The 12,668-nt window shown below is 39.6% G+C and overlaps 1 protein-coding gene across 1 annotated transcript; it reads right to left on the bottom strand.

The window, feature by feature from the left end:
- Positions 1–2,181: 2,181 nt before the first annotated feature.
- hhatlb (hedgehog acyltransferase like, b) lies at positions 2,182–10,675 on the bottom strand (the record flags this gene model as incomplete). Its single annotated transcript, XM_084048498.1, has 11 exons — positions 2,182–2,539; positions 4,506–4,647; positions 4,760–4,961; positions 5,294–5,329; positions 5,459–5,603; positions 6,205–6,376; positions 6,727–6,936; positions 7,798–7,992; positions 9,298–9,411; positions 9,755–9,822; positions 10,570–10,675. 11 exons carry the CDS (start codon positions 10,673–10,675, stop codon positions 2,304–2,306), a joined length of 1,626 nt encoding a protein of 541 aa, XP_083904624.1. The 3' UTR covers positions 2,182–2,303.
- Between the last annotated feature and the right edge of the window lie 1,993 nt (positions 10,676–12,668).

Below are 12,668 nucleotides of genomic sequence, written 5' to 3'. Positions count from 1 at the left end.
CCTGTGGGAGGCCGACAGGGGAGTAGAGGGCATCTATACTCTGTTCGCTGCAACTACTGCACTGGTTGGGGCGCCTGTTCAGCAGGGAGCGGAACTGGGAGGGATGGCATGTTCCTCTGCACGTGTTATGCCCTCCTGGTCAAACTCCTCACTGTCAGGTGAAAAGAAGCAGCTGGCGACACCATGTGTATTGATTGTCTACATTACACTCTCCCTAGAACAACAGTAGGTTTGGCAGTGACACAGACTAATACACGTGGGGTGACATAATGACTAAATTGGGGAGATTTAAAAAAAAAAAGTTTTTTTAAATAGTTGATCGAAAAGGATCGTTTTGTACTTTAACCCCATTCTACAGTCTATGACTTTAACTCAGTGGTTCTCAACATGTGGGTCGGGACCTGATTTTGGGGGGGGGAGTCCCCAGATGACAGAGAAGTGACAATTTAAGGACTTTTAAGACCTTTTTAATAACTAAAAAAAGAAAAGAAAAAATTACTGTAGCAAAAGTAATCAACAAACTATACTGGGAAAAAAAACTGGTCAACTATTGGCCAAATTGTCAAATAATATAAGAAAGAGGCAAAAACTGTGAAAATAGCAGATCTTCAAGCTCTGCAAGCTTGTAGATCTGCTATTTTCATAATATTTATCTATGGAACCAAGTCAAACAAAATGTAATGCCTCAACTCCTACATTCCAAGTGCTTACCAGGGTGGGGGGGTCCCCAGTTCAAATATGATTATTGTGGGGGGTCACGGCCTCAAAGGGTTGAGAGCCATTGCTTTAACTGATGGTTTCCTGTATCTGCAATAACCTTAGATTACCTCCCAGACGTACCACTAAACACTTTTATTTAACCACAGACACTATTCCATATAGGCATAACTTGACCTTACCCAGAGGGCCGTGTTAGAAGTGTTTCCAGTGAGCAAGCATGCAATGAGCAGTAATAAGGCTGCCGGTTGCTTAATGTAATGCTACAGAAATAGCCATGCCAAACTGAATTTAATGACACTGACTGGTGTATTAATAGGGAGGGAAAAAAAGGAGAAAGAACGCAGTCTCAACTACGCTTTATACATTATGATTGTACACATAAACATATGCACACATAAATGTACACACATACTGTATGTTTTACTCTATACACATTATTTTGCTACTCTTGTATTGGAGCCAAATCCAATACCATATGAGATGTAATGAATAAAACTCATGAGTCTTGAATAAACATAGAGCCATAGCAACATTTCTTTTCATTATTTGTAATGGCTGAGAAAGTGACAACAGAAGTTTGAATGTGTCTGTAATTTGAGCGACATTTGGGTCATTGTAGGCTCTAGCTGACACAGTTTAAGAATAATGTTTACATAACATAAAACCAGGAAGACAAATGTCAAGGCACATCAGTTCACTTGGAACAGTAGGACAGTATTTGCTTCATAAACCGTTTTTTACACTTATGAAAAAACTTATTTGTGTCTTTTAAAAAGTTGTTTGGCTTATTTGTATGAAGTTAAGGCACTTAACAACAAAAAAAAGTCTCCATTTAAAACATTAAAATTTAAATTGGCAATAATACAAATCATCTGCGGACAGTGCTTGGCACTATGCAGTACAGTATACTATGCATGCATCCTTCATTCTAGCACCTTAATGTAAACAACAGATCTCTCCGATTATACATTTCACAGATTCAAATCTTGGCTGTTGCTGCTTTATCTGTGTGATATAACCGAGACTATGACTGAATAGCAGTGGTGGACAGTCAGTAACAAAGTGCATTTTTGGAGTATCTGTACTTTACTTAAGTATTTGTATTTTTGGATACTTATAACTTTCAGTGGAGTCAAAAGTACAATTACGTTTGACTCCACTACATTTCTAGGAAGGGAAAAAGTACATATAGCCCTATTTCAAATATAGTGAAAATAGCCGATCCTACAGCTCACAACACGTCACAATTGATTTAGGGTTTTCTAAGTTCTGGAAAATCTTTTGGCAGTTGTTTTGGAAAATAAAATAAAATGTACTTAGTCATTTGTACTTTTGAACACTTGCGTATTTTTAAAAGCATGTACTTTTGAATACTTAAGTATTTTTAAAAAAGCAAGACAAGTACTCCAGTACTTTAACTAAAATTAAAAAGTAACTTTTAGTTGAGTAATATTTGACCAGGGGTTTTTGACTCAAGTACCGGGGGGTTGAGCACTTTGTCCACCACTGCTGAACAGGGCATTCTGGGGTTTTGTTGTGTTGAGCAGGAGGTGTAGATGCTGATGTAACAGGCTGTTCATTCTCTACTCTGCCTTCTCCTTGCTGGGGTCTACGACGGGCTGAGCAGCGGCTGTGGGTGCAGCGGCAGCAGCGGTGGTGGTGGAGACGGTGGGAGCAGAGGCAGGAGGTACGACTACTGGGGCGGGTGGAGGGATGGGATCGGGGTCGTAAATCAGGGCCTCTCTCCTCTCCTTCTCCTTTATCACTTGAATCAAGCAGTAGGTCACAAACATGACCACGATGGTGGTTATGGGGAAGCCTGAGAAAAGAACCGATCAGAATGACAATCACGAACCCTTTTTATGTAGCAAGTTAATCACTTAACCCATAAAGACCTGAAGCCGATTCTACAAATGTCTTCTAATTCCAATTATTCCATTATTCTGAAAAACGTATGTTTCTATATCAGTGGTGCTCAAACTTTTTCATGTCAAGGACCCCCAAAATTATATGTTTTGGCCGCCGACCCCCATCTCCAGGGACCCCCAGAAGCAAAGATTTGAGTTTAAAAGGTTCACTTAAAAAGAATATATATATTCAAAGATTTGCCCACATTTTCACAATTTTGCAAAAATAGCAGATCTACAAGCTCGTAGTGCGGAACTCGGTGCCGCGTTATGAGCTTGCAGATCTGCTATTTTTGAATAGCCAAACCCTCAATTAATTCACTCATCCATCCGTTTCTGTTTCAATTCTGTCACTGGGTGTTTGTTATGGTCCCTTATCCCCTAGACCACCTATTAGGGACGTAACAGTGTAAAATAATGCTTTTTTTAGCTCAAATCAAAAAATGACGTGGGTTAAAGCTCTATATACTTTATAGGAAAATAGGCGTACAATTAAAGATATAAGTGGGAAAAGAAGACGAATGGATACATGTATACAGTACATAGGCCTATTTGTCAAAGTAATTTCACTTAAACATGTTGTACAAGGAATATAAGTATAGGCCCTACACCAGTGGTATTCAACTAGATTAGGCAGTGGGCCACAATTGTAAAATGACTAAGTCGAGGGCCATAAGACCGTGTTTGTGATAATGTATGGCCGTTTGTTGTGTGCTGTAGGACACAACAATGGTCATATTATGTCCATTATGGTAAATTATTGCCTGCTTATATGCCTTTGGATGTTTATATAGGATAACTTCTGTGCCAGTTCTTTAGTGTTTTGATTTGGATATTGAGAAAATAGGAAGTAGTATTTCAGTGTTCTCTGCACGGTCCTTGACATAGAAGCATCTTTGTGAGAAAAGTGGTGGAGGTAGGCTGGCAAGGTGAAAGTGCTTACATGTTTGTATGAAGTAAAGGCTTTTACTTTTTTTTAATGTTTTTGAGCAACCGGCTGATAAGAGCACAAGCTCTTATGATGTGTTTCAAGAACCATTAGTTGAGAGTGTCAGAGTGACCCATAAAAATGGGTCAGCCCATGCAGGACGCTATTGATGACGAATGAAACATACTGTGTAAAATCTACAAGTGGATGAAGATGTACTGTAGCAGATGGAAGATGGACAAAATCGCCTCAAAAGCTAATGGATGCAGATGCAGAAGGAGAATTCTCTCTTTCGTGTAATGGATAACAGCCACAACAGAAATAGCTACAAATGGATGGCATATGATGGATGAAATGCACTGAAAACTCACCTGTTGTGCTCTTTTATGTAAGTTCTAAGAATTCTAGTACATGATGTGCTACTGATGTGTAGCTTTTGTCAAGCTATCCAGCCACGTGTAGCTACATGGTGACAAAACAGCTGAACTACTTGAAAGCTACATTATTCTGAAAGTAGTGAGAAGTAGACAACATTTCTAGCTGTTTTGTTCTTTGAACCATGAAAGAGTCTACTTATGAGACTTGTACTTTTACTTTTGATACTTCAATACATCTTAACACCAGATACTTTTCTTAAGTATGTATGATGTGAGCTACTTAACCATTAACGAGCTTCAGTTAACGGTTTTATGAAAAACATTCTGCTCATTCTGTTCAACCAACCATAATTTTTACATTGGACTATAGAATGTTTTCCAGGGGCCACAAGAAAGCTCCACTGGGGCCGGATTTGGCCCGCGGGCCGCCAGTTGAATATCACTGCCCTACACTTATGTCAGTTGCCAATACCATGCTGAACGTTCACCTTTTCAGGATGGCTTGCTAGAATTCCCAGGGAATTTTAAATAATTGACTCTCTGCCACGTCAAATTAAAAACAACACCATTTACCTTTAATAAGCAGTCTCTTGGCTACCAGCTTTGCAAAGTCCAAACTGTTCAATGCCAGAATGTTGTACAAAACAATTGCCCAGAAGTTGAAGGTGTTGAAGACGGCTCTGATTCTGCGTGACATGTCCTCTGACATCGCAGCCTGCAAAGACATTTAAGAAGCGTTTTGTGTTTTATATAAAAATGTAACAACCATTCTTTACCCACAGTTTTCAAAGTGGGGGCCATGCCAGGAAACCCCTGTCTTAACCTACCTCAAATGAAGCAAAGGGCTCCATGGAGAACAGCCTGGCAGTCCACAGCTCAAAGTTGAGGCCAAAGCAATTGAAGAAAGCCCAGATCAGCACCACCTCGCAGGGTCCCAGCCATAGGATGGTGATGCCAAAGGTGCACAGCGTGGCTACCAGCTCATCCAACACATTCTGATGCTTTCCTCCCAGGTGATCATACACGTACCTATGCACAGGGGTGGGAAAAGTACTCAAATGTTTTACTTAAGTAAAAGTATCGATACTGCGATGTAGAAGTGCTCCGTTACAAGTAAAAGTCCGGAATTCTAAATTGACTTGAGTAAAAGTACAAAAGTATTGGTATCAATAGGTACGTAAAGTATCAAAAGTAAAAGTACAAAATGTTTGAAAATAGCAGATCTACAAGTAGATCGGCTATTTTCAAATAGCCTATTTATAAAATAGGGCTGAAGTGGTTAATGTATGTTTTATAATACAATAATTTATATATGCAAAGTAATTTATATCTGTCAGTAGTAGTTGTTGTAGGATACTCACTTGCACAGCCATTCATTAATTCCTCTGTCAAAATGACTGCAAGGGAGATGAAGTAAAGAACAGCTTTAGCATTTCAGACTTTAAGACTACATAGAGGCCCATACATTTTTGACAGTTATGAAATAAGCCACTGTAATCAGATCCTGATGTGTAAATAATACTCACGTTTCAGCAAACACATAGAGCATGGTGATACATTTCGGGGGTTTCGGTGGGTCCAAGTGATCCAGTCTGGATACTGTGTTGATCACTCCAAACATGACCGCTGCCTTCACCCAGTCGTACACCAGGTTAGAGTACGCAAGTCCCACTGAAAACACAACCACATCAGGTTAGAGTATAAGTCCCACTGAAAACACAACCACATCAGGTTAGAGTATAAGTCCCACTGAAAACACAACCACATCAGGTTAGACTATAAGTCCCACTGAAACACAACCACATAAGTACCTGCATCAATTGACTCTTATTATTTATTTTTTTATACTTCTATTTTGTAACCCTTTTTTGACCTTCTTGTCACCCGACAGGGCGGAGTTTCCCTGGTAGGACGTAGCGCATGGAAGGAACACGTTATTCCAACCAGTTCCCTTCCCCTCCATCAGGCGCCCCGACTGACCAGGGGGAGGCAGTTGACTCTTAATTTAATCCACAATGATAGCTAATTCGCCTGCCAATGTTTTTGTATATGTCAGGAAATCTACTTCCTCAATTCATTGGAAAACTAAAAGTTAATCCAGGCAACAAATTAGTTAAAGTTTTACAATACCTCTTACAGTGGGTAAAACTGTGCTAATCATAATTCCAATTAACAATCACGATGGCCTAGCAATGTAATGCATTCATTAACACACCATCTACATGCCACAGACAGCATCAGAATGTAGAGCAGGAATAGCAGGAACACAGACCTAAAGCCCAATCAGACATGTGCTTGAGAAGCTTCATGTCGTTGGGGATGGTGAGAATGTACATGAAATGGAAGAGGGTGTCCACCACAAGGATGGCGCCTAGGTGGACCAGACCCTGGAGGCTGATGTTCCACATCTCCATCTCCTTCCTCTCCAAGTTGGACTGGTTGGCCTGCAGGGGGCAGCACACACACATGGTACTTATAAAAAACACCTCCATCTTCAGCATTGTAGTGTTGCATGTGAGTAGAACTAACTGTCCGTGTTTGTACTCTTGTACTATAGGCCAGGGGTCTTCAATGTTTTTCAGACCAAGGACGCCTTAGGTGAGACAGAGACGAAGTAGGGATACATATAAAATAGTGTTGCATATTTTTATTTTTTTTATTTTTTTAGAAAGCCTTCCATGCAACTTGATAATAGGCTTTCAAAGCTAGTTCACCTTACTGTTGACTTTTGAGAGATTTGATACTAGCTGAAAGTATTTTAAGGATGATTTGGAACATATATATGTAACTTTACCTGCACATAGAATTTATCAAAGGTCATGATGGGGCCAAAGTAGAAGAAGGGCAGGTAGAAGTTGTACTTCAGCAGCTCCAGGAAGCTGTAGTTTCCATCTGTCTTCTCACAGTTCTCCAGAGCAAAGCTCATACAGCGCATGATGGTAAACCCACAACCTCCATAGAACAGAACGTGACGCAGATCAAAGTCCCCCTCCACAAATCCACTCTAAATGTTGCAGAGAAGGAAGCACATGTGGCAGAGAGGAATGTTAACGGTATATGCAGTTTTGTTTTGTGAAACATCATTAGGGATTAAATCTGCAAGAATTCTGAGAAAAAAATATGTGTTTTTAATTTGTATCTATTTAAATCAGAAGCATGAGTATCAAAACAATAACTTTTTGCGGCCACTTGGGGGCGGCAACATACACAAAGAGTGGGGAAAAGTCCAACTTTAAAGGTGCTGTAAAGTGTAAGCAATATTTTTGGTTAAAGTAAAGCTAAAGTAAAGCTCTATATTCCCATGGTAATCATTGCTAGTGTTTGTTCCGTAACGGGTATGTCTGTCTCCCCAGCTCTTTAGTGAACAGAAAATACATTTCAGGTCAGGATACCAATTCAGATCAGATCAGATTCAATCAGAGATAGAACTCATACAGGATACAAGATAAAACAATTGAAATTGGAAGTGATATAGCAACAACAAAATGAGAGGAACTGGAACACTATACATTTTAAGTTGATAAATGGGTACCCTCTTGATTCTCTTGTATTGTAGTATTGCATTGCATTGTATTGTATTGTATTGTATTGTATTGTATTGTATTGTATTGTATTGAATGAATGTATGAATTGAGTACAATTGATCACAATGGAAACACCCCTATTTCTGAAGAAACATTCTATAGCCATGATTACTCAGAATATAGAGCTTTAAGTTAAAAAAAAATGTTTAAGTATTTGTTCTAACAAAAGAAAGATCACTTACTACTTTTGCGCAATTTCAGTTAACATTCACCAATGGTAGCACTGCAGTAAAAGCAAGGATTCTTAAAAAAATGTGTACGCCATCACCATCTGTGCTTACCTGCCAGGACACAAAGGGCTCACACTTGAAGGTGGCGAGGGTGACGAGGCCGGTGGCGAAGCAGAGCCAGCGGATCTTGACGAGGGAGATGCTGTAGAGCAGGATGCAGTGAGACAGGATGAGAGAGACGTAGGTCCAGCCCATACTGGTCCACACGGCCAGCAGCCCATACACCATGTACACCAGGGACCTGTGCTGTGGTACAGACAACATCCACAAGGAGACAGTGGAGCGGTTGAGCACCGGTGGTATATCATCGCCGTCGGGTGGAAACCTTGTATGTCCAAAACTGCTACTTTTCAGGAAACGTAAATAAGTACCTCTGTCAATCTTTATAAAACCCACAGACACACGTAACCACTTTCAGAATATGGACCGGTTTCCACCACTCAGCTAAGAACAAGTGCTGAGCCCTGTCACCATGTCAGTCTTGGTGACACAGCTCATCACACAGGCATTATCACTTTAAGGATATATAACTGTCAATTGTATGCACTTGCGATGTCTCTTACTTGCACAAGTGATTGTGATATTCTGCCTCATTGTATTTCTTTCTTCTTCTTTTCGCATTTTATGTTAATTTGATACCTGTTGTCTGACCTTTTCCCTTGGGAACTGCAAATTGTTGGAGCAGAACATTTCAACCACTCTTTTACAACTGTAAACTTGTGATTCAAGTTGGACTTAGTCATATTCTGTCATTAGTTTCCACTTCATGGAGATTAATGGCTGAGATATACTAATGCTTGTACACTCTGGCACTATATCCTCAGGAATTGTATCTGCACTGCACACAGCTCACAACCTGTAGAACTGATGTCCATCCATGGTCCAGCTCAGTATGACTGCATCATGGTCTGCTATTCTAATGTAAGCATTAAGCCTGAGATATACTTGGGTGTTACGTACAAAAAATAGCCAATCTACAAGATCACACCGCAGTGCAGCACAAAGTGCTATGAGCTTGTAGATCTGCTGTTTTCAGAGACTATGCTGACACGCCGAATGGTCCCATGATACTGCAAAAAGCAAACTGTCACATAATGATCTGGCTAAATAGAGAACTCTCTCTCTCTCTCTCTCTCTCTCTCTCTCTCTCTCTCTCTCTCTCCCTCTATTCACTCTTTCTTTCCCTCCACCTGGTCCCTTTCATCATTTACTCTATCTAATGATATAAAAAGCTACTGTGGACTGCAGTAAAAATACATTTGTGACAGGGACTTCAATTGTCATACAATATTAATAACACCTTGTAGCATCTTGTTTAGTTGTTTCCACAAGAGGCAAGTCATCCAGAATGGCAACTTTTCTTCTCTTTTTATTTGATTTAATGGTGAATGTGACACTGTATTAATATAAAATAAGCAAACATTAACTTATGAATAGACTGTTCCAATTGCAATTATGCTATAAATAAATGCAGCCTTAGACATTTGAACCATCAAAATCAATCATCCAATGAGCCAATCAATCAAATCAATCAATCAGCTGTGGACGCACCTGTGGAGCTAGCATGGAGCAGATCTTGGCAAACAACACATGACCTGAGAGAGCAAACAGGATGTGGCTGCGGAACGTGGAGAACCACATCACCCACTCAAAATCAGCTGTATCCTGCAGAACAAAGTAAGTGGGAAGATTTGTTTATCAATTAACTGTATCGATGCAACACTTTCTTTCAGTTGAAAATATGCCATTTATGTCAACTAACAGGGTCTTGCAATCGTAGTCTCAATAGACCCAAACAATAGCCACTGTATAAACCTTGAAACCTTGAAACCACCTTGAAAATAAAAAAGTAAAGTCTGCACACTAGAAAATGCTACCATACAGAAGCAGAAGCATTGTTTTCACCACATGACATTTGAATGTCAGCGCAAGTGTTTTGGTCCAACACCTACTGTTTTGATAGGCGTGTGACTGTGCGTTCACATTATTTGAGCTGTAGACGCCTTACCATTTTCCTCCCAAAGTAGTACCATCCTGGCTTCACGCTGGATTTGAAAGCCTTTCTGTTTACATTGGCTAGAAGAAGATCAAAAAAGACAAAAGTCACAGACAACTGTGAAATCAAGATAGATAAAAGAGATGCCATATGTGCCTATTGTCAAACAAGCAGAGGATTTTGGCACCTTTGTTACCATGACACACAGTACAATACTACAGTTCCATTACGACCACGAAATAACATGTTCCTTTTTTTAACATAGCAATGTCTTTATTTCCCTTTTATCTTGTCCTTGGAAACGGACATGGATGCTTTAGTTCACTGATGACAGAATCACTGCAATAATTGCAGGGCCATACAATGCTATTTTCCTCTTCCTCTCTGTGGCAGACACCTGATCTCTTCTGCATGGCCTGCATAGCTACTACTTTTGGCCCTCGCCCCCTGAAATGCCCCCCACCCCCCTGACACAATACTACACTGCAGCTAGTCTATTATACATGTACCGTACTCTGAGGCAGCACCATCTGCCCCTGTGTAGGTACATACTGTATGTCTTCCATATAGGCTACTGCTTCATGCTTCTACGTCAGGATAACATTTACATTTTACTGTTTTACAATAGATTGATACATCAGTCTGCTGCAGTATAAATACTTAACAGTGCTTAGATGCAGTCTACCTGGGACCTTTGTCTCTGATTAAAACCTATATTTTTATCAGATCTGTGTGTGTGTGTGTGTGTGTGTGTGTGCGTGTGCGTGTGCGTGTGCGTGTGCGTGTGCGTGTGCGCGCGTGCAGTGCACATGTTTCCCCATACTCACAGCTTGACACCTCAAAGATCCAGCTCGTGGCCCAGAACATGGCCAAGCACAGCACAGTGTTGTAGAAATAGAGCTCATACTTGGGAAGTGCAGCTTTGATCCCCATGGTGACACAGAAACTCACAGTTCAGGAGCCCCTACTACACAGACCGCAAAAGAATCACAAACCAGCCTGAAGGTCTTTGCATTTGTGCTTTTTGCAAGTGTTGACAAAAAGTAGTCATTTATAGTCCATGAGGACTACATACTACATACATGCAGTACATGGCTAGACAGTGATGGTTTAGCTTTAGATAACGTTATCACTTCTTTACAGTTCCAGACTTGGCCATCGCTTATGATCAACAGGCCAACTCGGAGACTGCTTTTATCCCATCTTATCTTTGTCTCTCTGCGCATGATAGCAATAAAACCCCCGTGGGTCACACTTACTAAAAGAAGATAAAGGATTCTAACTATCTGCATACTGTAGGATATTCATTTGTCCCAAACCAATGGCCTAGTAATGTCATCAGACACTTCAAAAGTATCCAAATATAGACTTATCTACGTGTCCATCATTTAAGCTTCAATTCATTGAGGGCATGTCGACTAGGCTACTGTATGCTTCACAGGCCATAAACATTGTCTACCAGATAAACACCCAAAATACCCAAAATATAATAAAAACCTGTTGCATGATTTATTTTTAAGTCTAATCTGCAATAAAGGTTGTCATTAAAAAGGCATCAGTCATTTTCTCATTTGGATCAGTGCTTCACATTACATTAGACTTTCAAAGTTGAAGTCTAGAGTGTCTATCAAATATACTGTATGTGTATAAAACTGTAAAACCATTATCATGGATGGTTTATCTAGCTTGTGAGCCTGAGCTCTCAAATGTTTATCAAGGCAGTGCAGGGCAAATGTGCAACTTTCCACTGATTAGTATTCTGGGGGGTTGAGGCATTTAAAGTGCAGCTGTTTGCTATTTTTAACTATACTTATCTCAATTGAATAAATGCATTTATTACATGGCTCATTCCTGTGCCATGCCTTATGGATAAGAAAGAAAGAAACCATCTCAATTAACAAAATGGTGTCAAATTTACCATACAAGACAATTCATATTATTATGCATCAATTAGCTATAACAGTAGCCTAGGTCTAATGTTTATTAATTTGATAAGTACAATAATTAAACATAAGTCGTTTATTTCCTTTCCAACTGAGATGCAAGCTGTTGAAATACCATGACAGTCATCAATGGTGTAAAGTAACTAAGTACATTTACTCAAGTACTGTACTTAAGTACAATTTACTGGTACTTTACTGGAGTATTTTCAATACTTTTACTTCTACTCCACTACATCTCAGAGGCAAATATTGTACTCCACTACAATTATTTGAAAACTTTATTTAGTTACTTTGTAGATTTTGATTATTATTACAAAACATACATTAACCACTTCAGCCCTATATACATTTCTGCTAGTTGAAAATAGCCAATCTACAAGCGCACAATGCATTGTGAGCTTGTAGATCTGCTATTTTCGAAAGATTTTTAGACATTTGAAAACTTGAAAAGGGAAATTATGAATAATGAGTACTTTTACTTTTGGTACTTTAAGTACATTTTGATACCAATACTTTTGTACTTTTACTCAGGTAAATTTTGAATAACAGACTTTTATTTGTAACAGAGTGTTTCTACATTGCAGTATTGATACTTTTACTTATGTAAAGAAATGGAGTACTTTTTCCACCACTGACAGTCATGCATTTCAAGTTGTCCTCAGCAACACCTGTTCTGTGTGATACTTACTGACCTTGACCAATGTGGTGAACCCAAAGAAGTTGCTCTGCAAAAACAAAACCACTAATTCCCTTCAGAATAAAAAGATGAGTTATTCATGTGACAATAAATGAAAATGCCCCCAATAAAGCGATCAGCAGGCAGCTTGTGTGCCTCCACAAAGTGTGGTGGGTCCCACTGTCTCCCAGTGAGGGAGCTGCGAACGATTGAAGGTGAGCCTAATGTATTTATAGTAGGCTGAATGCACTTACTATTTGCACTGAGGGGTGGAACACATACTACAATACCAACAGGCGACACAATA

Source organism: Gymnoscopelus microlampas, assembly GCF_963454915.1.
Source record: "Gymnoscopelus microlampas genome assembly, chromosome: 22".
NCBI lineage: Eukaryota > Metazoa > Chordata > Actinopteri > Myctophiformes > Myctophidae > Gymnoscopelus > Gymnoscopelus microlampas.
This window is presented reverse-complemented; position numbering and strand designations above follow the sequence as displayed.